General features: G+C 21.3%; 3 protein-coding genes across 4 annotated transcripts; 2 read left to right on the top strand and 1 right to left on the bottom strand.

Moving 5' to 3' along the window:
• Positions 1-1393: 1393 nt before the first annotated feature.
• LOC127285033 (mannose-P-dolichol utilization defect 1 protein homolog) lies at positions 1394-8166 on the bottom strand. Its single transcript, XM_051310804.1, has 5 exons — positions 7980-8166; positions 7547-7612; positions 5831-5963; positions 4396-4600; positions 1394-1665 (listed from the first exon to the last, which is right to left on the bottom strand). Exons 1-5 carry the CDS (start codon positions 8065-8067, stop codon positions 1420-1422), a joined length of 738 nt encoding a protein of 245 aa, XP_051166761.1. The 5' UTR covers positions 8068-8166; the 3' UTR covers positions 1394-1419.
• Positions 8167-8435: 269 nt separating this feature from the next.
• Positions 8436-22035, top strand: LOC127285018 (tubulin glycylase 3A-like). 2 transcript variants are annotated; one of them, XM_051310782.1, is made up of 14 exons: positions 8436-8729; positions 12376-12668; positions 12881-13093; positions 14616-14836; positions 15494-15621; positions 16928-17201; positions 17423-17636; positions 18041-18131; positions 19384-19554; positions 19777-20030; positions 20237-20433; positions 20534-20803; positions 20880-21107; positions 21622-22035. In XM_051310782.1, the coding sequence occupies exons 2-14, from the start codon at positions 12500-12502 to the stop codon at positions 21844-21846; spliced, it is 2655 nt and encodes an 884-aa protein (XP_051166739.1). In that variant the 5' UTR covers positions 8436-8729; positions 12376-12499; the 3' UTR covers positions 21847-22035. The 2 variants fall into 2 exon arrangements, with proteins under 2 accessions (XP_051166739.1, XP_051166748.1); XM_051310791.1 differs by lacking the exon at positions 8436-8729 and adding an exon at positions 9105-9245.
• Positions 22036-22230: 195 nt separating this feature from the next.
• LOC127285363 (uncharacterized) lies at positions 22231-25227 on the top strand. The gene is made up of 3 exons (XM_051311345.1): positions 22231-22616; positions 22748-23486; positions 24622-25227. The coding sequence occupies exons 1-3, from the start codon at positions 22434-22436 to the stop codon at positions 25092-25094; spliced, it is 1395 nt and encodes a 464-aa protein (XP_051167302.1). The 5' UTR covers positions 22231-22433; the 3' UTR covers positions 25095-25227.
• The last annotated feature ends 20 nt before the right edge of the window (positions 25228-25247 follow it).

Genomic DNA, 25247 nt, shown 5'->3' with positions numbered 1-25247 from the left:
TTTTCGATTTTCACCCCTTCGGGAATTTTTTTTTTTATTTTTTTTATTTTCATTGGAAAGCTGAGGTTTTTTCCCATGAGCTATGTAAATTTGAAAATGGGACAACAATAATTTTGTGAGAAACATAATATTAAATTAGGCGGTGCCAATCTAAATCCTCAAAGATGATCTCCAGGTACACCCCTTATCGGCACCGCCTACTTTAATATTCTGTTACTCACAAAATTATTGTTGTCCCATTTTCATATTTACATAGCTCATCGGAAAAAACCTCAGTTTTCCAATGAAAATAAAAAAAAAAAAAAAAAAAATACCCGAAGGGGTGAAAATCGAAAAATAAGGGTTGATTTTGAAAAAAAAGGGGTTAAAAATTTTTTTTTTTAAATTTCGTATACATTTTTGAAAAGTACGTGAAAAATGCAATAAAATTCATTATAGATAAATTAAAATACATTAACTTTTGTCATAGTTATACGGATTTGAAAATGACAATGTTACCCTTAACGTCAAAACTTCAACCCCCTCTACTTTCTACAAATATTTTTTTAATGAGTTTATATTTTAGGGATTTATTACTATCATATAGGACAACAATTTACCAAAGTATGAAGCCAATCCCAGAACATTGACTTTTTGGGCTGGGGCGATTGAAAAAGAATCTCTCTATAGTTCCTTTTAAAAATATTTTCCACGAAGCTGAAGTACGCAACGTTTATACATAAACGATTTTTAAAGAAATAATTTTTTAAAATGAAAAATTCTAAAATTTTTTGCCTAAACAATATTTCTTATAGTTTTCATTAATCAATAAATTATAAAAAAATATTTTTTAGTCAAAAAATTATAGAATTTTTCATTTTAAAAAATTATTTCTTTAAAAATCGTTTATATAAACGTTGCGTACTTCAGCTTCCTTATTTTCTAAGAGGGAATTTACGTTTTTGAAGATAATAAATAAAATTAATTTTTATTTAATTGAAACTCAATGTTTATTATACAAAACATGAATTATTTCTTTAAGTATTTATTAATATAATTACTATAAATTTAATATCAATCGAAAATTCATATAAAAAATTCTATAATATACACTTAAGAAATATTTAAAATACGTATATATACATATTTTGTATATATAATTATACTTTATTTTCCTTCTGCTCTCATACACTATTTACAAATGTATGTAATTCTTAAAAAATGTATCAAGTCTTTTATGTACGCCCCAAAGTTTATAAACAAAAAAAAATTTTTTTTTTATAAATATAGAAAACTTACCATGTTAATAATATTTTACTTTTGAGACTATATAACTACAAAATCATATTTTAACAGAAAAGATCAATATAAAAAAAAAACATTATAAATAATAAAAAATACTTGAAAAATGGAATATTTTTCTATATAAAATCTTATTCTTTATTCTTTCTTCTTTCTCGATTCGAGTGATTTCTTTGGTGTGACATTCCAATAAAATAATAATTGTAAAACAATAACGGCATTTGCAGATGTTGAACAAATATACATAATTATCATGCTATAATCACCAGTTTCTTGTATCGATGTGAAAATTCTTGCAAGAGAACCAAAAAAGAGCATGAAACCAGTCACTGCTGAAAGTTGGCCTGTATTTCCATTTAAATAATTTGTACGAGCTTGCATAAACTGAAACGTAAAATATAATATTTTTTGTGGTGTTGAATTAAAAATTATTGAATTTTTATTTAACAGAATTTTATAAAATAGATTTTATGAGCCTATGTTTCATATCGAAAAATTTCTATTTAACTAAATATTCTAATTTAATACAAGTTTTGAGACGCATTAATAAGCTCTAAAATTAATTTATTAGAATTTTCATTTGATAAAATTTCATTACCTATATTGAATTTACTTTTTACTGAATTTGTATTTTTTCTAATTATTATTTACCAAATATTCCATTTAACCGAATTTTTATATTACTGAATTGTTACACAAACAAATTTTTATTCTATAGAATTTTGATTTCATTGAATTTAAATTTATCAAAATTATTATTTGCTCAAATTTTCATTAAAAATAAAATAATAGTCGTTTAAAAGAATTTTTATTTTACAAAAAACAAAATATTCGAAATATTTTTTTTCTAGTCAAATTTTCATTTGTTCGAATTTACATTTGACAGAATTTTTAAAAAACAAAATTTTTATTTATTTACAAAACTTTATCATTTGTCTGAATAAATATTTGGCAGTAAAATTTGGACACAAATTTTAAAATCAAAAAGTTATCAACGAAATTAAAACTGTTCAATTTGAAAATTTACGCCCAAATTTTTCTGCCAGATATTTATTCGGAAAAATGAAAATTCTTTAAAATAAAAATTTATCGTTTTAAGAATTCTATAAAATGTAAATTTCGAATTATTTCTAATATTCTTTCTTGTGAAATAAAATTTTTTATAAATGACTATTTTTTTTTAATGAAAATTAGAGTAAATAATATAATTCTGTAATATAGAAATTCGGTTAAATGGAATTTATAATAAACAATAATTTAAAGAGTTCAGGCCTCGGATTATAGGACTTTATCGACTTTTTTTTTCAAAAATACGACATTTTTCGACTTATTTTAATAAAATGTGACTTTTTCGACTTTTTTTACTCTTAAAAAAAAAAATTTTTTAACAAAATACGTTTTTTTTAGTATACAATGCAGATCTTTTTCAGATCTTCTTTATTTCAATTATTTAACAAATTTTTAACTAAAATTCTTCACTAAATTAATTATTTTTAATAATTTTAATGAAATTCATCACAAATTCAATTTTCTTAAACTATTTTTCAATTAAAATTTATATGAAATTTAATAATTGTTTATAATTTAATGAAAAATTAGCAAATAAAATAACCAAAAATTTTTAATTCAAAATCACTTGAAATTTAATTATTTGCAAAAATTTCAATTATTTGTAATGATTTTTATAATATTCTTCGAAAATTCAATTATCTGAAAGCAATTTTCAATTAAAAACTTTTGGAATTCAATTTTTTTTATGTGATTTCTAATAAATTCTTCATCAACAGAAGTCACTAGAAATTTCACTTATTGTAATTATTGTCTGAAATTTAATACAATCTTTTGAAATTCAATTGTTTTCAAAAATTTCAATTTAAAATAAACTAAAATTCAATTATATTTAAAAAATTTCAATTAAAATTCAATTATTTTCAAAATTTTCAATTTAAAATTAATTATTTTAAAATTTTAAAATTCTGAATTAATTAAAATTAAATCATTTTCAAAATTTAAAATTCTGAATTAATTAAAATTCAATTTTTTTCAAAAATTTCAATTTAAAATCAACTAAAATTCAATTATTTTCCAAATTTAAATTCAATATCAACTAAAATTCAATTATTTTCCAAATTTAAATTCAAAATCAACTAAAATTTAGCTAAAATACAATTATTTTCCAAAATTTAAATTGAAATTTAATTATTTTAAAAATTTTCAATTTAAAATCAACTTCATAATGTCGCGAAGCCAATCTGTATAGCGAGAATCTTGATCTCTTTGGCGTTAGTTTGAGAGGATTTATTACATCCTTGCGCACAACTCTTTTTAAAAATCGTTCTAATAATACCAGGTCGTTCATTGCTTAAAAGTTTTTCTTTTGTTTTTGATTTTGGACGCCTTTGGTCCAATTATGTATATACATTTATATTTTTGCATTTTCATGTATAGGGCTTCTCATGCCCGTGTATAACTTTAAATAAATAAATAAATAATTTCAATTCAAAATCAACTAAAAGTCAATTATTTTTCAAAAATTTGATTGAAATTCAATTATTTTAAAAAATTTCAATTTAAAATCAATTAAAATTGAAATTCAATTTTTCAAAAATTCAACTATGTGAAATCATTTTTTTTTCCAAAACATAAATTATTTTTAGTTCTCTAAAATTTAATTATTCTCTGAAAATTAACAAAATCTTTTGAAATTCAATTATTTCTAATAATTTTTAATAAGGTTTTTATAGAATTATTTTTATTACAGAATTAATAAAATGAATTTAATATCTAATAACATTAGTTATTTAAAGTAAAATATTTATTAACCAATTAAATTTTGTTAAAATTGAAAAAAAACGACTTTTTTTCTAATATAAATCGACTAAAACGACTTTTCTTGTGCCTTAAAGTCGATCCGAGGCGAGGCCTGGATTTAAAAATTCGAAGAGTTAGAAATTCTGTCAAATGAAAATTTTAATAAATTAATTTTTAGTGCTGCTTTTTTTATGCGCCTCATAAATTCTTTATTTTTAAACTAATAAAGAAATGGAAATTTTTTATTTAGTGACAGTAAACTTTTTTTCAATACATGATAAATAAATAAATAAATAAACTTACTCTGCTGGTGAGAAGAATTGGTATAACTATTGTTTGTCCAACCCAAAGAACTTTCAAAGGAATTGAATTACTAAAAACTGCAGCAAGTAATGCTGTATAAGCTGCAAGAAATGCCGATGCTTTTGCAGTCTGGCCATTATAATGCATTACAAGCATTACAATTGTTAATGTTTGTAATCCTAAAAATACTCCATCACCCCAGGCACTGAAATTAATTTTTTTAATTGAGAATTTTCATTTATATTTATCTAGTGCTTAGGTATATTAAAACATAAATCCAAAATAATATATCTATACAAAGTTTAAGGGTAGATCGAAATTTACGCTATTTAGAGTTGTCAATTTATTTTCTCACAATATTGAGTATTAAAAATATAATATGGTATGATAAATTAAAAAAAAAACTGTTACTCAGTTAATAATTTAGAACTTGAAATTCTTAAAAACTTAAAATTTGAACTTTTCTTATAATTTTAATTATTTTTCACTGACAAATTTTTTTTAACACTTTTTTCATGATTCTAAACAATCAATTGTATGGATTTTAAAAAATTTCAATTTTTTCAAAAAATAAATATTAAAAAAAAAAATTTTAATTGTAAAATAATCAAAAAAAAATTTGTTTTAAATTTTTTGTCATAAAATATGGTTTTAGATTCAAAAAATATGTCGAAAAAAATTTAAACTCTAAATAACTTAAATTTTTATTGGTTTAAATTTTACTATTAATACATTTAAAATTCAACTTCTTCCACAATTTCTATTATTTTTTATCGGCAATTTTTTTATATCCTTTTTATATAATTTTGAACAATTAATCAATTAAAATTTTCAATTTAAAAAAATTTTTATCTGCTATTTTTAAATTTGACGAAGGTATTTTACTCCGTTCTCGCGGAAATATTAAATTTTAAAATATTAATGTTCAAATTTCGAATTTATTGAAAAATTTCCACAAAAAAAAATTTGAAAACTTTTTGTTTTACTACCATTCTGTAGTTTTTGTAACTTTGGTAAAAAATTATAGAAACTTGAATTAATTTATTTAAAATTTTTTTTTAATTTTTATCAAGCAAAGATAAAGCTGTATTTTCTGTTTCAATTTCTAACATGAAATTTGATAAATTGTATTTATTTGTTGTTCTTTCTTTATTTTATCTTAATTGTTAAATGAAAATTGTTTGTTTTTATGTATTATCAATAGGAAAAAAAATTAAGTAGATGTTAAATTTAATATTTCACATTATATATCGCCATAAAAGTCTCGTAAAAATGATTTATTATCAGAAATTATTTTTGCACGGAATATTAAATAAAAATTTGTATTTTCAGATTAAGTATTCTCTTGAAGGTAATATATTAATAATATTATATGAATATTATTTTTGCATTAATTTTTTCATTAGATATTTTTGTTAATAGAAATTATTCTTACCTAAATGGAAATTTATTTGCAAAACTGTATGATACAACGGCAGTAATTGCGAATAAATCTAGAATTACACTGAAGGGATTGATTCCCTCGGCACTTTTGTTATTAAGAATTTTAACAATCTGTGGCACTTTTACTGAAAATAAATATAAATAAATAAAAATTAGCTTATTTTATAAACATATACAACGGTGAATTTGACAACGTTTATGATCAACGATTAAAAGTTAAAAAAATATTTTTCAGGAGTAAAATAATACAAAATTTTTGCTTACTTTTTCTTTTAAAAATCTGTTGATCGAGAAAGGTTGTAAAAATTTTTCCGATAAAGAAAATTATTTTGTTTAGAGAAATATATTTTTTGAAACAAAAAATTATAAAATATTTTAGCTAAAAAAATTGTTTTCTATTAATTTAATTTATCAATGAATATTGAAAGAAATATATTTTAGATGAAAATTCATAAAATTTTTCATTCAAAAAAAATATTTCTTTAAAAATCATTTATCATAAACGTTAAAAAAATTTTAAACCTTAAATAAATAAATTTTATTATTGTAATAAAAAAAATTGTAAATCATGCAAAATTACTTTTATTTTCTTTATTGATTTTATATATACTAGCGATGTATTCCTCGCTCGCTAACGCTCGCTCGGTTAAGGAAATTTTATTATTTATTTTAATTTATATCAGAATTAAATAATTTTAATATACCTAGTAAATTTTACTGCGCATTTATAAATATATTAGTAAAGAAAAACCTTGCACCTTGCATATATATTTATCGCAAGATAATTCTAAATTAAAATTGCATAGAAAATAATTTTTACACTCAGTGAAATTTCTTATTCAAAAAAAATGTTAAAAATGTATTTGAATGTAATAAAAATATATTATTTTTTAAATTTAAGCTTATTCACTTAATTTTATAATAATAAAAATGTTATTAAATAATATTAATAATAAAAATAATTAAATATTTCAAGTAAATTATTTATTACGTAATTTTATTATTTTTGAATATAAAAATTATATTATATTAGCTTTAGTAGATATTTTTATAATATATAAACGTGAATAAAAATTATCTTGTTGATTAAATTTTTACAAGGCCTTTTTTTAAAGGAAAATTACAGGAAAATGTTGTTGTTTGTCATTCGTCAATTGTTAATTATTAATATCTAATTTTTTTATAAAAAAAAAGCCATTGAATCTGAAGAGAACAGTATAATGCTCTCGAAACATGTTGTCCTTAAACAATAAATTTCTTTAAAAAAATTTAAAACACCTGTTTTCCGTAAAAAAAAGGCCTCGTAAAAATTTAATTAACAACATAATAATTAAAAACTGATGTAAAATTATTTCAATAAAAATTATCTTGCTTTGAAATTTTACAAAATTTGTAAAGTTGTATTTAAATTAGGGTAATTATTTATTTATTTAATACAATTATAATTTTTATAATTTTAAACTTGCTATAAAATATGCACATTAATAGACATGATAAAAAAAAATTTTTTTATTTTTATATTATATTACGAAATATAATGATATTATTTCTAAAATTTAATTATCAACAATCCTTATAACTTATCTGATTAAAAAATTTTAAATGTATTTTTAAAATTTTTAGTTCTGTTTAAAAATTGTAAATAATCGTAGCTAATAAATAACAATAATGTAATTTTTATTAATTTATTGTTGAATTTATTACTTACCAAGTAAAGATCCCAGAATAATTAGTATCCCCAAACCTTTGCTAAGAGTTTGTTTAAAACATTCAACTGGAAAAAGAAATATATATTATATTATGTTATATATATAAATATATATTAATATAGTACAATTCTAGTAATTTATAAATAATTATTTATTTTAATTGTTGAATCAATTTATATATAAAAATTGATTTCAAACGATCTATTTATTTATTGATTTAAAAAAAAATTTCTATTTGAAAGAAAATGTTGAATATAAATTAAAAAACTATTTTTTTTTTAAATATTTAAATGAAAAAAATAATAAGATACATTAAATGTGGATGATGTGGCTAATGTATAATATACGTGACACTTTACAGAATGAAATTTACTTTAAAATAATGAATGTAATTTTTAAAAAAATATATTAAAAAGAATTATTTCTACTTACCATGTAAAAAGTCATATTCGTCGAAATATCGTTTTATACATTGTTCTGAGAGTAAAAATAAGGCCGCTTGACGTATAACATGCCCCATTTTATTTGATTTTATCTTATAGAAATATTATTACAAGTATAGGTTGGAATTTGGAATATTGGAATGAGGAAAGGAGCATTGAACAGCTGGCTCAAGCAGACGAGCGGCTAGAACGCGTGCAGATCACGCTTGCGCAGAATGCTATTTTGACTTACGTAGTTCAGTTTATTTAACTCATTTTGAATCTAAAAAAGAATAATTAATTTTCTTTTGTGTTTCTTTGAAAATAAATTGTTACAAGTTACTAAAAAAATAATTTACTGTGTACTAAAAGTATTTTTATAAATAATAATAGTAATAATAACAACCAATTATGATTATATATTTATATATTCAGAATACTGAGTTTCATATACATTGTTAAGCAACCTGTCATACAAGTATGCAGTATGTAAACATTGTTCTTTGCATCATCATAAAAATGAAACAAAATTATCTCAATCATTGCAGGATTATTGATACATGGAATATTTTGATTTTTCACTTTATTTTAACAACTATTTTTTTTATAAAACTAAGATTAATTATGAGACGGCCGAGAGACAAAAACAGTTCAATTGGAATTTTTAACCTCAAAAACACGTGCTGTTTTTACAATAATTGATTATTTGATCGATGAATGGATTATGGATTTTGCTTTTATAAAAATGTCACCAATTAAGGTATGGAGATATTTAATTACAATTAATATTTGCAAATAGAAAGAAACATAAAGTTTTCATTCTTAATGAACAATTTTGTTTCAAATACTTTTTGTAAAATTGACTTTTAAAACATCTCAAATTGATAGAATTTGGTATAGTATTTAAATTGACAGTATAATGCAATAAGTTTGACAACTTTTTTTTTTAAATATATTTTTTTAATTCTTAATTAAATAATTCTCTTCAAAAGAAATATTTATTTTTAAAAATAATTTTTTTGGAGAGAAAATTTTATTTCTTTTTTCAAAAAACAAAGAATATTTTTATTTTTACAAAAACTAACTTCAATATGCACTCATATGTTATAAGACATTTTTGATTAATTTCAACCTCAAAATTTTTAAGTTTTTAATAATAAATTTTCGTATAATTTACACAAACTTTTTTTTTTTTTTAAAAATAAATAAAAGTTAAAATTCTTATTTTATTCTATTATTCAAAATTTTTATCTAAAGAATTCCTCTATTACTCAAGGTACTTTTTTCTCTATTAAATTTAAAAAAAAATTAATTAAATTCAATTTTTGTAAAACAGTATAGTAAAATTAATTAATTACATCTTTTCAGAGATTTTTTTTTTTGAATTTAATTATTATTATCTTTTTTCAGCATTTATGATTTTTTCAGTTTTTATGATATTTTCCAAAAAAAAAGTATTTAAAAAAAACTCAAAAAAAAAATATTCCTAGAACCAACTAAATAGTTTGAAAATTTAAGTTTCGAGATTTTTAAGAAAAAATTGGAAAAAAAACTATTTTTTTTTACTAAAATCTTTATTTTTCAAGTAGAAAAATATCTTTTATTGTGAAGTTATTTCTCAATAAATCGTTGGTCTGCCTGAATAATTTTTTTTTAATTTGGAATTTTTTTATTTTTACAATTTAGTCCTAGGCATATTTTTTCAATTTTTTTCCCTCCTTTTTTTATAAAATATCATAAAAACCATTAAATGTTGGAAAACGATAATAATTGAATTTTTGGAAAAAAAATATTTTCCTTCGAATTTTTAAGGTACTAATACGTGGTTCAAAATTTTCCAAACAGATCACGTAAAATTGGAAAATACTATTTTTTTTTTTTTTTTTGTTAAAATCTTAAAATATTTTCATAAAAATTACAAAAAAAAATGAAAATTTAAAAAAAATACATACATATTTATTTTTCAAACAGAAAAACATATTTTATTATGAAATCAATTCTCAATAAATATCGTTGGACTACCTGCATAACTTTTTTTTTTTATTTATAATTTAAAAAAATTTATTTTCGCAACTACAAAAATTTGAAATTTGATCTAGTCTATTAATATTTTGCCTTTTAATTAATATTAAAAATTAAATTAAAAATTAATAATATAACTAAATAGTTTTTTTTTATATATATTATAATAATTTGTTAGCTTAGTTTTAATGTATATAGTGTGGGGAAAGCAAATATGTATAAATCCAAAAAGATGTACATTGAGAAATAAATCTAATCTAATCTAATATAACTAAATAATAATAAATTAAAATAAATTAAAGCAAAAATTAAAATAATTTGGTAATATTTTTCTTGAATTGTGCACTAATATAAACAACCATTTAAAAGAGAAAGTGTAAATGTAATTGCATTAAAATCTAAAATGTTTTATTTGAGTAATTCTAGGGGTTTAACAAATTAAGGTAAGACATTAATTGATGTCTATGAGTGCACCTCGATTTTACTCTCTTCTATGAAGAAAAAGTGGGTCAGATTAGAGAGAAGAGAGGGTTGATTAACCCTTCCCTGGCTTTGGCCTTTGTACAGTTTGCCTAGATTCGTGGGCATTTAAAGATGTGGGTGAGGGTAAGGCGAATGGGACTATCAGGGTGCCTGGTACGCCTATTCTGTTGTATAAGCTTTTAAACCCTTTCCATTCTACCCCCCCCCATTTTTTTTCTCTACATATACCCATACTCAACCCAGTTAGTTCGTTCACTAGGATAAACCGCCACTATCATCTGTCCTCAGTTCTTTACAACACGCAAATATGTTCAGACATCTATCTCTTTTGCGGTTCTTTTTTCTCTTAAATTAAATTTAAAACTTTAAAATTAATTGATTTAAAAAAAAAAATGTTAATTTTAATATTGTTAAAGAATTTAATTTTTAATAAAAAAAAATTTTTTAATTCGAAAATTGAAAATAATGAAAAACTGTTTTAATTAATTTTTTTTTTGTTTTAATATTAATGTGTTTATTTGGTGTTCAACTTAAATTTACTTTCGTCAATAACTAGAAAAATGTTGAAGGTATAGAAATTATACCAAAAAATATATATATATAAAATTTGTTTCTTTAGAATATTTTTAAAATATTGTTTTTTATCATTTTTTTATTTTAGTAGAAAATTTTTTATTTATTCCAAATTATTTTATTATTATTTGTAAATAATTAAAATTTATTTTTTATTTGTAGCTAGAAATTGTAGAAATCCCTAAAACATCATCAGCTCAACAGGTTCCATTAGAGTTCACTACGAGAAGAATTTTCAATTTATATATTTCATGTTTCTTTTATTTTTGTTAATTGCTTTCTAAACTTGATTAAAGTACACTTTTTCTAAAAAATATTTTCTTTTTTTTCAATTTTTATTTTTTCTATTAAGTTTAATTTTTAAATTTTTACATTCTAATGAAGTTTCATTTCTAAAATTTACAGTTCAACTCTTTTTTTTTGGATTTTTTTTTTTGAATTATTTTTTTGAATCTAATAAAATTACTTTTTTTAACTGAAAATGGCAAATTCAGAAAAAAATAATTGGCAAATTAATAATAAATTGTAAAGGAAATTTTTTTTTCAATTAAAATGGATATTTATATTATTTTTAACGTTAAATAATTTTTATTTACATTACTATAAAACATTGTATTTTTGGAAAAACATATTTTAGAAAAATATTTTTCAACGAATTTCATCAGAAAAAAGTTTTTTTAAATAAAAGATTAATAATAATTTTTCTTCGCTTTATATAGATAGATTTTATTTCTCCATTGTGTACTTTTTACAAAGTTTTACCATTTTTTCTTTCCCACTAGTTATTTTTCTTCGCTTTATAAAACATAGTATTTTTAGAAAAATATATTTTAAAAATCAAAAATTATGAAATTTAAACCAATTTCATCAGAAAAGGGTTTTTTCATTTTTTTTTTTAAATTTACCAAATTTACCAAATTAAAATCATTTATAATAATGTAAAAAAAAAATTTTACATGTAAAATTTTTGTCAGATTATTTTTTAGTCCGAAATTTGTTTTTTTTTCAAATTATCATTATAAAAAAATAAATTTTAAAAAACTAAATATTTAATATCTATGACATTCTTTTTTATTAATTCATGTATTTGTTAATTCCTCTATACCTAATCGTATTTTCTAAATAATTAAAATTTATCTCATTTTATAATTAAAAAAAATTCTAATTTTCTGTTCAAGTTACAAACTTTTGTTTTCTTTATTTTGTCAATGACAAAAAAAAAAGTGTAATTATGTATGTGACCTAGAATTGTTGAAACATTTTGAGATTTAATTTCACAAGATATAAATTCCTCTATAACATGAAATTGTTTAAAACTTTTTTTCTAGATCGCAGTTGAAGATCAATCAAGAAAAAAGGGCGATGAAACTTTTCCCATAAATTTGAAAATATACGAAATTCAACGTAATATTTAATATATATTTATAATAAAAAAAAAAAAACTACACATTAATGAACGGAAATAATGAGAATTTATCAAATTTGGTGTCAAACGAGGAAAAAAAATTCGACAACAATGAAGAGGAAAAAATTCTCAATAATGAGAATAGCAATAAAGAAAAAATTTTATCCATAGAACCAAATAATAATAATCTAGAACCGGATAAAAAAGTTATTGATGGTCTGTTTTCATTAATTAGTCATTAATTTAAAAATAAAAAGTTAATATTTAAAAATAAAAAAATTATTTTCTATTTAATTTTTAATGTAATTGAAAAAATATTTATAAATGTAATTTTTAATACACATATTTTGCTTTCATTTGAAAATATTTTTAATTTTATTTCTTTATTTAGAAAATTAAACGGAATTTAAAATTTATTTATTTTTTAGAATTATTAGAGTCAAAAGATAATGATGATGATGATGAAGTGAATATATTTATTCCTCCAACACTTGAAGAAAGATTTTTACGAATTAAACAAATAGTGAAGGACGCAATAGCTGCTCATCATACATTCATGGTTTATGGAAGATCAAAAGTTGTACGAGAATGTTTATTAAAAAGAGGCTGGTGTGAAAAATTCTATCGAAAACCTAATAGTGGTAAAATAAAAATATCTTTCTTCTATTTATAATTACACTAATAATTTATATAATTATTTTTCATTTTTAAAATTCCAGGGCAAAAATAATAAATAATTATTATTTAAAAGTAATTATTTTAATTTTCATAGTTTTTATAATTTTTTTTAAAGAATGTACTCAACTTGTACCGAAACATTAAAATTTTATTAATTATTTTTATTTGATCGTACGATCAAAGTTAAAAAAAAAATATCAAAAAAATTATTTTTTACGATAAAAATAGTTTTTATTCATGAATTTATTCCATGAAATTTATTATTTATTAAACTCAATGACATTTAACTTGATTCAAATTGAAAATTATTATGTAATCTTCGAAATTAGGTTAAGAAAAGAAACTAGAGCATCTTAAAAAAAAGGTTTACGACTTTTGTACAAAAGTTCTTAAATTATATATATCAAAGAATTATAAGCACGCTAGGGAAAATTTTAATTTGATAAATTAGATTTCAAGTTGTCTTTAAGCAATATAAAAAGAAATACAAGTTTTAAAAATTAAAAGAGACAATTATTTGCATGTCTGATTAAAATCGGCATTTCATATAATACTTGTGACGAGAAACAAAAAAGTTTTTAAAATCTTAATTGAAAAATTTGTTTTATTAACTACAGGCCGTATGACAATATAATTGGGTCAATTATGGTATAAAATTTGTTGTTTTTTTTCATAAAATAAAGTTTATTTTGGAACTAATTTTTAAAAATTTACTAAAAACTTATTAATTATAAGAGAAACTTGATTCCAATCACATTACAATATTCTGTCAAATTCGATGAAATAAAAAGTTTGTAAAATGAAAATTCTTGTGACAATTCTGTAATATAGAAATTTGCTTAAACGGAATTTCTGCTTTAATAATACAGAAGAAATAAATCTTCGACAGAATTTCTTTATCAACGAATTTTCATTTAAAAGAATTTTTATTTGCCAAATTTTTATTTTACGGTATTTCTCTTTACCCAATTTTTCATTTAAAAAAAATTCTAATTTAACCGAATTTAAATTTAGCTAATTTCTTCGTTCAATTGAATTTTATATAATTCAAATTTGTAAATTGCAGAATTTCTGATTAGTTAATTTTAAAAATTTCGCCAAATTCTTTCTGACGATTATTTATTCGGTCACTTACATTTTTGGACAAATGAAAATTCGGAATTTTTAAAATTCTATTAAATAACAATTCGTGCAAATGGAAAATTTAAAATTAAGATTCGATAAATTGGGATTTTAGGAATTTACAAAGAATCATATAAAATTCCGATTGAATTAGAATTCTGTTAAATTTAAAATTGGAATTCTTTTAAATAAGAAATTAGAAAAAGATAAATTTTGTATAATATAAAAATTCTGTCAAATAAAAATTCAGTACCTAAAAATTTTTTAAAGTAAAAATTCGTTTTTTAAAAAATGCTGTCAAATGCTAATTCAAGAATTGAAAAGTCGTTTTAAATTTAGTGAAATAATTTTGTTTTTTTGCAGCGGAACAATTTTTAAATGTTGACTCGAGTCCAGTTGCACTTTTATTTGGAATTGGCAATCTCACCGATCAACAAAGTGAAAGACAATTAATTTCAAAAATGCTCAGTAATCATCCCGTTGATTTTTTATGGAATGCAGGTTCCGAATGGCCAGGTTGGCCATCACAAGATAATAAAACGACAATTTTTAACCGATATTCCAGAGCTGGTTTCACATCCAAGGTAAAACGAAAATAATTTCGATTAATTTTATATAAACATCGTAGTGAAGTTCACAACGTTCACAACAATGTAGAAGAAAAAATATTTTTCTACATAAATTTTTTGTAATAATTTTTAAAAGAAAATAATTTTTAGGCAAAAAATTTTATTGTCTACATGAAAAATATATATTTTTTTTTCAATCATTGATCATAAACGTTGTAAATTTTCACCATTGTAATTATAAAATATAATTTACTAAAGAAAATTTTTAACTTACAAAATTAATAAAAATTATACTAAATAAAATTAACTTTTATTTTTCTATTAGAAAATATTTCAAAAAAAAAAAATTAAAATTTTTAAAAATATAAAACTATTTTTTTAAATAAAATTCTTTTTTATTAAAAGAATTTAAAAATAATTTTTTTTTAAACATAGTTACGTATACATTGCGGGAAATGCTAATAAAAGATGTGTAAATTAATTAAATTCAAATTTCGTGGTTTATTGCTCGCGAAGGGTTGTTAATGTCTTACAATGGGAGTTTAAAATTAGGGGTGCGAAGTAGAATAACATTTTTGACGTTGGGGGAATTTTCGTGTGTGCACGTCAAAGAAATCGTGTTGGTAATTGGACCATAAAAGAAGGTAAACTTGTGAAAAATCAATTGCTCAGGTGGGCCTGTGTTCGAACGTTAGACAAATGCATTGGTATTATGAAGCAGGTGTGGCAAATACTCTTTTTCCACGATGTTATAACTTGTGCCAAGGCGATCAAATGCACGCTTTTATCGAAGATTTTCGGTAAGCAAATCTTCTTTAATAAATAAAAAATTTCATTCATGAAAAAAGTAAAAAAAAAAAAAAATTTTCAAATTTTATAAATAAATTTAGATAAAAAAAAATAATTCTTTTTAGTTGCTTTCAAACTGTTTTTTTTCTTAAAAAAATTTAAATTACCGTTTATTAGAAGAGAAGAAAAAAAAATTAAGTTTGGAAAATTTAGTTTTGACTTAGACTTTTTTTTTTGAAATTTCTTTGAATTCAAATAATGAGATTTCATCCAATTAAAAACTTTCTCTATCTTAATAATTTTCCAAGCATTGACCTTAGACAACAGTTTTAAAAAGTGACTGATTTTTTTTTTTAACCATTTTAATTAAAAAACTTTGCCGAAATTTTTAATTTTCATAAATCAAACTTGAAAAAAATTTTTTAAACAATAATTAATAATTATCAAAGAAATAAATTTATTACAAAGATTGTTAATCTTCTGTTTTGTTATAAATTGTTATAAAATACAATTATGTAATAAATTCAAATGTTTAAAAAAAATATTAAATTTTGCAAATTCAATTACTTGAAAAAACAAAAGTTAGTCCAAACAAACTATTCTCGTATTTTTTATAAAAAAAAAAAAATTTTGAAATAAAAGTTGTTCAGTAAAAATGTAAACAATTTTATATTTTTATTTGAACATTTTGATTCATTAAAATTTGCAATTGGAGAAAAATTAAAAAAATTTCACCCTATTATATCTAAATCGTTTCCCATTGTCAGAAAATGATAATTCTTATTCAAATCCAACTTTTAATGGTTCAAAATGTTAAAAATTTAATTTTTTTCACTTGCATTATTAAAATACCTTTTTTATTAAAATTTTATAGCAGTCAAATTCAATAATTCTTTTAATTTAAATTAAATTAAATTTTTTTTTCCAAAATTTGTTAAATTTAGAGAAAAATAAACTTTTAACAAAAATTTTTATATTTAATTTGAAAGAATAATACAAATATGAAGCTTATGTTTAATTCACTATTTTTTAAATTTATTTTTGAAATAAAATTTTCACATACAATTTGTTCAAAAGAGAATTGAGAATTGAACTCCAATTTTAATGTAACACAATTAATTAAAAAATAATCATTTTAATTAAATTTTTAATAGAAAATATTGGAATAAATATTTTTGATTAATATTGGAAATGTAATATTTAAATTTGTTATTTATTTAAATTATGTTGAATATATTATTCGAAATAATTATTATTTATTTTCTGTCAATTATTATTACTGTTTTATAATAACAAGAAAAATTAAATAAATATTAGATTGACAGCGTGCTTTGGACTGCTGAAATGGTTGGTTGATAAAATCAACACCGAGGGTGAAAATTCCGCGAGGTCACCAACAGGTACGATACCTTTAAAAGCACTAGATTTTGCTATCAGAAGATGTAGCGATTATATTGGAGCACAATCACATGAGGATATTGATCAAGAGACCGAGAGAGTATGGTCACATCAATGGGATCAATTTATCTGTTGGTATTACAAAATTATTCAAAATCAAGCTCTCTTTGTTTGCAACAATGTCCCTTTTCAAGTAAGCTCATATGAAAGTTTCATTTTTTTATATTCTTTTACTTTTTTCATTTCATCAAAAAAAATTAATATCTATCGATACCTATATATGTATATATTTTTTTTTAATAAATAACAAAATCAATTTTGTTAAATTTTTATTCCCCATTATTTGTAAGTATACCTATACAAATTATTATTTTCCTTTTACTTTATTTATCTACTATTTATAAATTTATACAGAAATATTTTCTTGCCTCTCGTCATGTTTTAAAAAAGGCTAAAAAATATTGGCCACAATTGGATATGGATGGAATATTAAATATTTGGATTTTAAAACCAGGCTATAAAAGTCGTGGACGAGGAATTGTATTGATGAATAAATTAGAGGATGTCTTGGTAAAAGTTAATCCAGCAAATAAAACCGATATTCGTTTTGTTGTTCAGAAATATATAGGTGAGATTATAAAAAATTCAAATTTATAATTAAAAATATGGGACGTATGAATATTCTCCACATTAGACTTGTGGGAATTTTTTTCGTGTTAAATTAAAAATTATCGAATTTTTATTTTTCAAAATTTTATAGAGATTTTATAATGAGTTGAATTTTCATAACGAAGAATTTTTATTTAATTAAATTTTGATTTAATAGACTTTCATTTGACTGAACTTTAATAAAAATTATTTTTTTAAATTTCGCTAGTTATAAATTGTGTTAAAAGGAAATTGTATTATTTAAAAATTCAAATGTATTATATAAAATTTGCTTTATAAAAGTTCAGTTAAATAGAAATTATATTTGAAATTAGAATTCATACGTCTCAAAAATATTTATAATTTTTTTTTCTGCATTAACAGAAAGACCACTTTTAATCCACGATACAAAATTTGATATTCGGCAATGGTTCATGATAACGTGTGCTCAACCCTTAACTCTATGGCTGTACAAGTGAGTATATAAATTTGAAAAAAAAAAAATTATTTGTGGCGCATGAATTTCCAATAAAAGTCAATGTTTAGAATTTTCGTTTTAAAGAATTTTATTAAATATTTTTTTTTTTTTTTTTTTTGACGAATTTTCATTCTCCGAATTAGCATTTGACAGAATTTCTTTTTCAACCAATTTTAGAAAAATTATCGAATTTTTTTTTTTTTGACCGGATATTTAATTTTACAAAATTTCCCTTTATTCAACTTTTTATTTTTGAAAATCTCATTTAACCGAATATTACTTTAGCAGAATTCTCATTCCAAACGAATTTTAAAGTGATTTAAATTTTTAAATGCCTGAATATTTGTTCGAATGTTTAACTGCACAAATTATAATTTGATAAAATATTCTTAAAACGCCGAATTTCTATTTTTTTGAAATTGCAAAAAATAACCAACGGAATGATTTCGGCGCGATTTTTAAAATTGACTAATTAAAAATCATCAATAAAATTGTGATTGGTTAATTTTAAAAATCGCGCCGATTGTTTTTTCGGACAAATGAAAATTTGACGTTAAAATTCTGAAAATTCTGCTAAATTCGGTTAAATTAGAATTTTTTAAATAAAAAATTTGGTATAAAGAGAAATTTTTGTAAAAAAAATTTTCTTATCTAAAAAATCGATTATGTAAAACGTTTTAAAAAGAAATTCGTTTAAATGCTAATTAAAAAAAGGAAAATTTATCAAACAAAAAATTTAACAAAAAATTATATTTATTAAAAATCTTTAAAATGAAAATTTTAATTAATGATTTTTATCGAAAATTCATGCGCTCCGGTTTTTTCTACTAGATTTAAAAAACTAAAACTTCGATTTAAATAATGGACTGCAAAAAAAAATAATAAAAACATTTTTTATTAGAATATTATAAAAATTTGCATTTTGGGTTAATTAGACTATAACAATTAGTTTGAAGTTTTGCGCACTATATTTAGAATCGGTTTCTGCTTACGGAAATAACAGGTTGTGGCCAATGAGTAAATCAATGACTGTTGTTAACCCACATATGAAAATTACTTTAGTCGTATCAGATTATAGTTTAAATGTATATATATATAAAAACATATTTATATCATTGAAATTTATAACTTGACAATTTATTCACAGTATTGCGAGTAATTTTTCTATATTTTATTCCTAATGTTCTTTTTTTTCCCTTTATGCGTGTGTATACAATAAGAAAAAAATACGATTTTTATTTTCTTTCAGAGAAAGCTATCTGCGATTTTGTTCTCAAAAATTTACATTATCTGATTTCCATGAATCCATACATCTTTGCAATCATGCTGTGCAATGTAAATATACGAATTGCACTGATAGAAATTCTGCACTGCCAAATGACAATATGTGGGACGTAGCTACATTTAAGGAATTTTTAAAGTGAGAATTGAAAATAATTTTCGAAAAAAAATAATTTATTTAACGTTTATAAAAAAAATTTTAAGACTTTATATTAATTTTCTACTTTTATTTTAATTTTTTTTTTCTAAATAAAAAAAAAAATATTGGATAAAAATTATCAATCACTTTGAGTCAATAATAATTGTTAATAATTTTTGGTCGAAATTCGAAGTTTATTGAAAATTCAATTATATTTTACAGAACCAAAGGTCACAGTGAAGCATGGGACGAATTAATATATCCTGGAATGAAACAGGGTTTAGTGGGTTCACTTTTGGCGAGCCAAGAGGCTATGGATCGAAGAAGAAATAGTTTTGAACTTTATGGTGCTGATTTTATGGTAATGGATGATTTTTCCGTTTGGTTGATTGAAATTAACAGTCATCCCGATATGAGTAATTCAAGTGCTGTCACTACCAGATTATGTCGACAAGTGATGGAAGACGTCATAAAAGGTATTTAAAAAAAAATAAATAAACGCGATTATTAAACAGAACATTTTTCTATTTACTATTTACTATTTGCTATTCTATTAAATTTATAAATATTCTATATTTCTTTTTATCCATTATTATCATAAAATTAATTATAAATTTATTTACAAATGTATTTATAAATTTTTATGTATATATATGAAAATAAACAAATTTTTTTCAAACAGTTGTGATCGATTTTCGAGAAGATAAAAATGCAGAAACAGGACAATTTGAATTGTCTTACAAGCAGAGAATGCCAAGTTGTCAACCGTATTTAGGCGCTGCTTTATCATTACAAGGAACAAAAATCACAACTTTCGATAGAAAACCTGGTTCTTCACCTCAGGATTCAAAATCTCATATAATGTCCAAATCACCGATGGTAGAATTTAATTATTTAATACTTTTAAAAAATTGATTTTATCTAATATTAGAAAAAAATTGGTATAATTTTTCATCTAAGCAGAAAATTTTAATTCCAGGTAAATTTATCGCAAAAAAAATCAAATGTTCATAGTCACATTGGTCCAATTATTATTGATCTAATTGAGGAATTAGAAATTCAATTGGATAAGGAATTTTCATCTTATTATAAAGAAGAAGTTGAAAAAGATACACTGCCAATATTGGAATTTCCTCCAAAATCAACAACTAATTCTGAAACGATGCTTATGGAAAAAAATATAAAAAATCTTGACGTTACCACAACTACAGCTGACAATCATGTTAAAATCAAAACCCCCATTTCCCAGGTAAAAATTATTATTAATTTTCATTGCTTTGGAAAAATTTAATTAAATAATATATATTTTGAATTTGTAATTTCAGACAAATTCGTCAAAAAGTCGAACTCCATCTAAAACACCGACACGAAGAAATACGGAAAAATTATTGTATAATGTTTTAGAAAATCAACGAGCAAAATCAGAAGTTCCTCCACTGAAGCCTTCGATAATTTCGAAAAATGTTCAACTTCAAAAACAAGCTGCTAAATCTGCCTCGCCATCAAAATATTTAAAATTATCACCCAAAAACAAGCATAATAATGACGAAAAGGTAAAAAATATTTTACTATTAACTTACTAATTAAATTTTTTTAATCCTTCAGGAATCACAGAATCTTAAATTTTCACATATTTTTACTTTTTTTTTTTTTTTTTAAATTTTGTCACCTATTTTTCTAATTTTCATCAATTTTTTTTTTAATTTAATTCAATTGAACAATATTTTTTTTATTAGAAAACTTTAATCATTTAAGGTTTTCTATTAATCGAAATTTCAAACAATCTTAAAATTCATTGATAAAATCTTAAAGATTTCAAACGTTTCTAATTTAAAATAAAATTAATTAAAATTATACCTATAGGATCAAAAGAAAAATTCATTTTTTTTAATCATCATTCAAATAATTTAAACTTTATTAATTTTATTAAAACTTCAATTATGACAAATTTTAATAGATAAAAATTAGTTATTTTGTAAATTTTATTTAAACATGTTTTTATCACTTATATTTTTTGGAAAATACAGTTATTTCTGAATTTTGTAAAATAAAATTACCTATTTACAGATAATTCGTTCGGCGGTGAAAAAAGCAATGAAAAAATATAAAAGAAATATTTTACAACCAGAAGTGCCTCAATTACCATCACTTGTGTCTCCTTTACTTTCAAAAAAATTGAATAACACATCGTCCGAAAAAGGGAAAATTCAGAAAAGACAATATACAAAAACAAAAAAAATTGTAACTGACGTTAATGATATTTACGCCGTTGGTCAAGGAATTAAAGAATAAATTCTATCGCTTCCAAAATAATAATGTTCAAGCTAAGAAATGAAAATATTTAAAAATATATATCTATATATTTCAAATTATTTAAATTAAGAAATATTTTTCTCTATAATAAAATTATTATTGTTAATACTTCTTTAATTCTATTATATAAAAATTTATTTTTGAAATTTGCAGTCAATAAAAAATTCTATTACACAGTTAATAAGTATTTTTAAATTTAGATTTTTAATATATCATATTTTTTTTCAATAACTTAAATGATTTATAATTTTTATTTTGAGAATTTTTTTTTTATTTAAAATAAATTATTAACGTGAAATTAGTAACAAAGAAAACAAAATCAAATAGAAATGACAATCGTTTAACAAACTTTTCAAAATTTTCTGACAACTTTATTCACTTTCCTTTTACAATAATTTTTTTAAACCATTTCAATTTTCATAGAAAAATCCATCATTTAACAAGCAGAAACACAGATTTGACACTCGTTGCATTTTTTTTTTTTTTTTTTTTTTTTTTTATTAAAAACTCAATATACTGTTATGGAAAAAAATTAAAGAAACCTTTTTGTTTTGTTATCTATCAAAATGGCGCAAACGAACTTCAGTCAAACGTCGAGAAAAATTACAATAATGAATAATAAACTGGATCAAAGAAATTTTAATAATCGTGCTGGACCAACTAAAGCTGAAAAAATGAAATCCATTGATTTTAATGGGAAAAATAAATTTCAACGTCCATTCATTCATCAACGATCGACAAAAAATTTAGTAAATTATTTTATCTAACATCATAATTTATTGATTTAATAAATTCTATTTTTTTTTTTAAATATTTTTTTATAATAATTTTTTAAAATAATTAATTTAATAATTGTTGAAATTTTGCAAAATGTTTTCAGGAAAGAAAATATTTATCACCAAAGATTAATAATGTTCCATCATCAAGTAACGCGGATTCATTTAATGAAGAGGAAAATATAAAAAATGTTGAACGTTGGCTAGAAACTCTTCCAAATAATCAGGACTGGTGTAAAATAGAAGAGGATCCACTCGATCGTCAGGGAGATTTTGGAAAAGAAAAATCACAAACTCTAAACACATTTGATTTAACTCAACCGTCAACAAGTTATCAAAATAATTCCTCTCAATCAATAAATAATTTGGAAAAATATGTTTCAAGCAACAATAAAGAAGCCACATTTAAAAATACAGCTGAAAATTTAACGTTTGAAATACAAAACTCTAAATTGTCAAATGAACAAAAAAGTGGATTAAAAATGAATTCCGATCGTTTGGGAAAAATAAAAAATTTCTCAACGTCTTTAAGAGTTGATAATAGAAAATCGATACCAGGTTATAAGAATAGAGAGGAAAATGCTAAAACTCGAAGACATTCGTATAATTTGAGAAATTTGGAATCAAGAAAAATTGATGTTATTGATCAGCAGGAAAAAATTAATCGAACTCGACGAAATTGTTCTATTAGATGTCAAGAGACTAGAAGAAGATCAAGAGAAATTCCATCAACACGCACTCCGGAACAAAATGAATATCGTCAAGTGGAAAATTTAAATCCACGAAAATTGAAATCACCTTTTACAAAACAGGCACGAAGCACTACGCCCAGTTTATTATCTGGTAAGAAAATTGTTTTTCACAATTCTTATTTTTTTTTTGGAAAAAAATTAAAATTTTTTAAAATTCATAGAAGTCAGGGAGAATTTTTTTTTTGCATGGAGGTCAGGGAAAATTGAGAAATTGAAAAAAATTTTAAATTTGTCCTCTGTTTCACCTATTTTGATAACTTGTTTATACCTTTTTCATAATTCAATTAATTTTCGAATGTAATATTTGTTTTATTAAAATTGTAATCGATCTAAATTTAAATTCAGTCTAATTTGTTAATTAACCAACAATTTAAATTTCCATTTATCAAAATTTGAATCAGTTAAAATTTTTAAATTCAAATTTATTCGTTTCAAATTGTAATTTAAATTACAAGTAGGTAATACAAATTTTTAATCAATTTTAATTTTTTATTGGTCAAAACAGATTTATTAATTAAAATTTTTATCAAATGTAAATTCAAACGATCGAAACTTAAAATTTATAACGAAATTTCAATCTATCTAAAGATTAATCGATTTAAATTTCAAAATATCCGAATTTTAATTTACCTAAATTTTAATTCATTATTATTTCAAATTATCTGAATTTCAATTTGTTCCAATTTTAATTGATTTAATATTTTAAATCATTCGAAATTCAATTTTTCCAAATTTTAATTGATTTAATATTTCAAATTATTCGAAATTCAATTTTTCCAAATTTTAATTGATTTAAGTTTCAAAATTATACAAATTTTTTATTAATATTTTAATTGATTTAGATTTAATAAATAAATAATTTACCTTTTTACCAATTTTCAAGAGAAAATCAGTTTCAACATTATTTGTTTTTACAAATTTTAGTCTAATTTCGATTTCAAAAAAAAAAAATATTAATTCAACAATTTTTAAACAATAAAATGTTAATTAATAAATATACAATTAATTTATTAAAAGTCAATTAAAATAATTTCCCCTTGAATTTAATTATATTAAAGAAGAATTGGAATATGTTGAATGATAGTTTAAATATTTTTTAAAATAAAAAATTAAATTTAAATTATTTTCTCTATTTTCGACGTCAATATTTTTATTATGTATTTTGTTTAAAACAGAGTTGTAAAATTTGTTGTTTCGCTATGAAAAATGTTTTTTTCCATACATAGATCTGCCACATTTGTCATCATTCAATTTAAATGAACTCAAAGAAATGGAGAAAAACGACAAAGTTTCAGAAAAACAAAATGATAGAAAAATAATTACACGATTAAAATTGGAAAATAATAAAAAGTTACTAAATTCAGTTAAAGTGATTATCAATAATATGGACACTAATGAAAATTCAATTCATAAATCTACTGGAAAATATTCGACAATTGTAAATGAGAAAATTGAGAATTTAATTTCTCCAAAAAATTCCGAAGAATTAAAAAGAAAAATTAATAATCCACATAAAACAAAACCTGCATTTGAAAATTCTAAATTAGAAGAAAAATTAAATTCCGAAATGGAAATAACTGTCAACAAATACAAAAGATCTTATGGTAATAGAAAAAATTTATGGTTCAGTAAAGTGAAAGATAATATCGATCAAGTAGAGGAACCACCGGAAAAGAAGAAAAAATTATATTGCAAATAATTAATTTCTTTTTTTTCTAATTTTCTATTCAGTATATAAAGTTTTTTTTCTTTACATCTACAAAATTTGCAACAGTGTTTACGCAACCAATAAATAAATACGAAAAAAAATGATGTTTTAAAATTAATTTAAAATTTCCCGCCAAATTTTGGC

The sequence above is a fragment of the Leptopilina boulardi genome, unplaced genomic scaffold, assembly GCF_019393585.1.
Source record: "Leptopilina boulardi isolate dan_hultmark-lab unplaced genomic scaffold, ZJU_Lbou_2.1 LbouV2_121, whole genome shotgun sequence".
Lineage (NCBI taxonomy): Eukaryota > Metazoa > Arthropoda > Insecta > Hymenoptera > Figitidae > Leptopilina > Leptopilina boulardi.
Note: the sequence above shows the minus strand (reverse complement) of the source record. Positions and strands in the feature narration are given on the sequence as shown.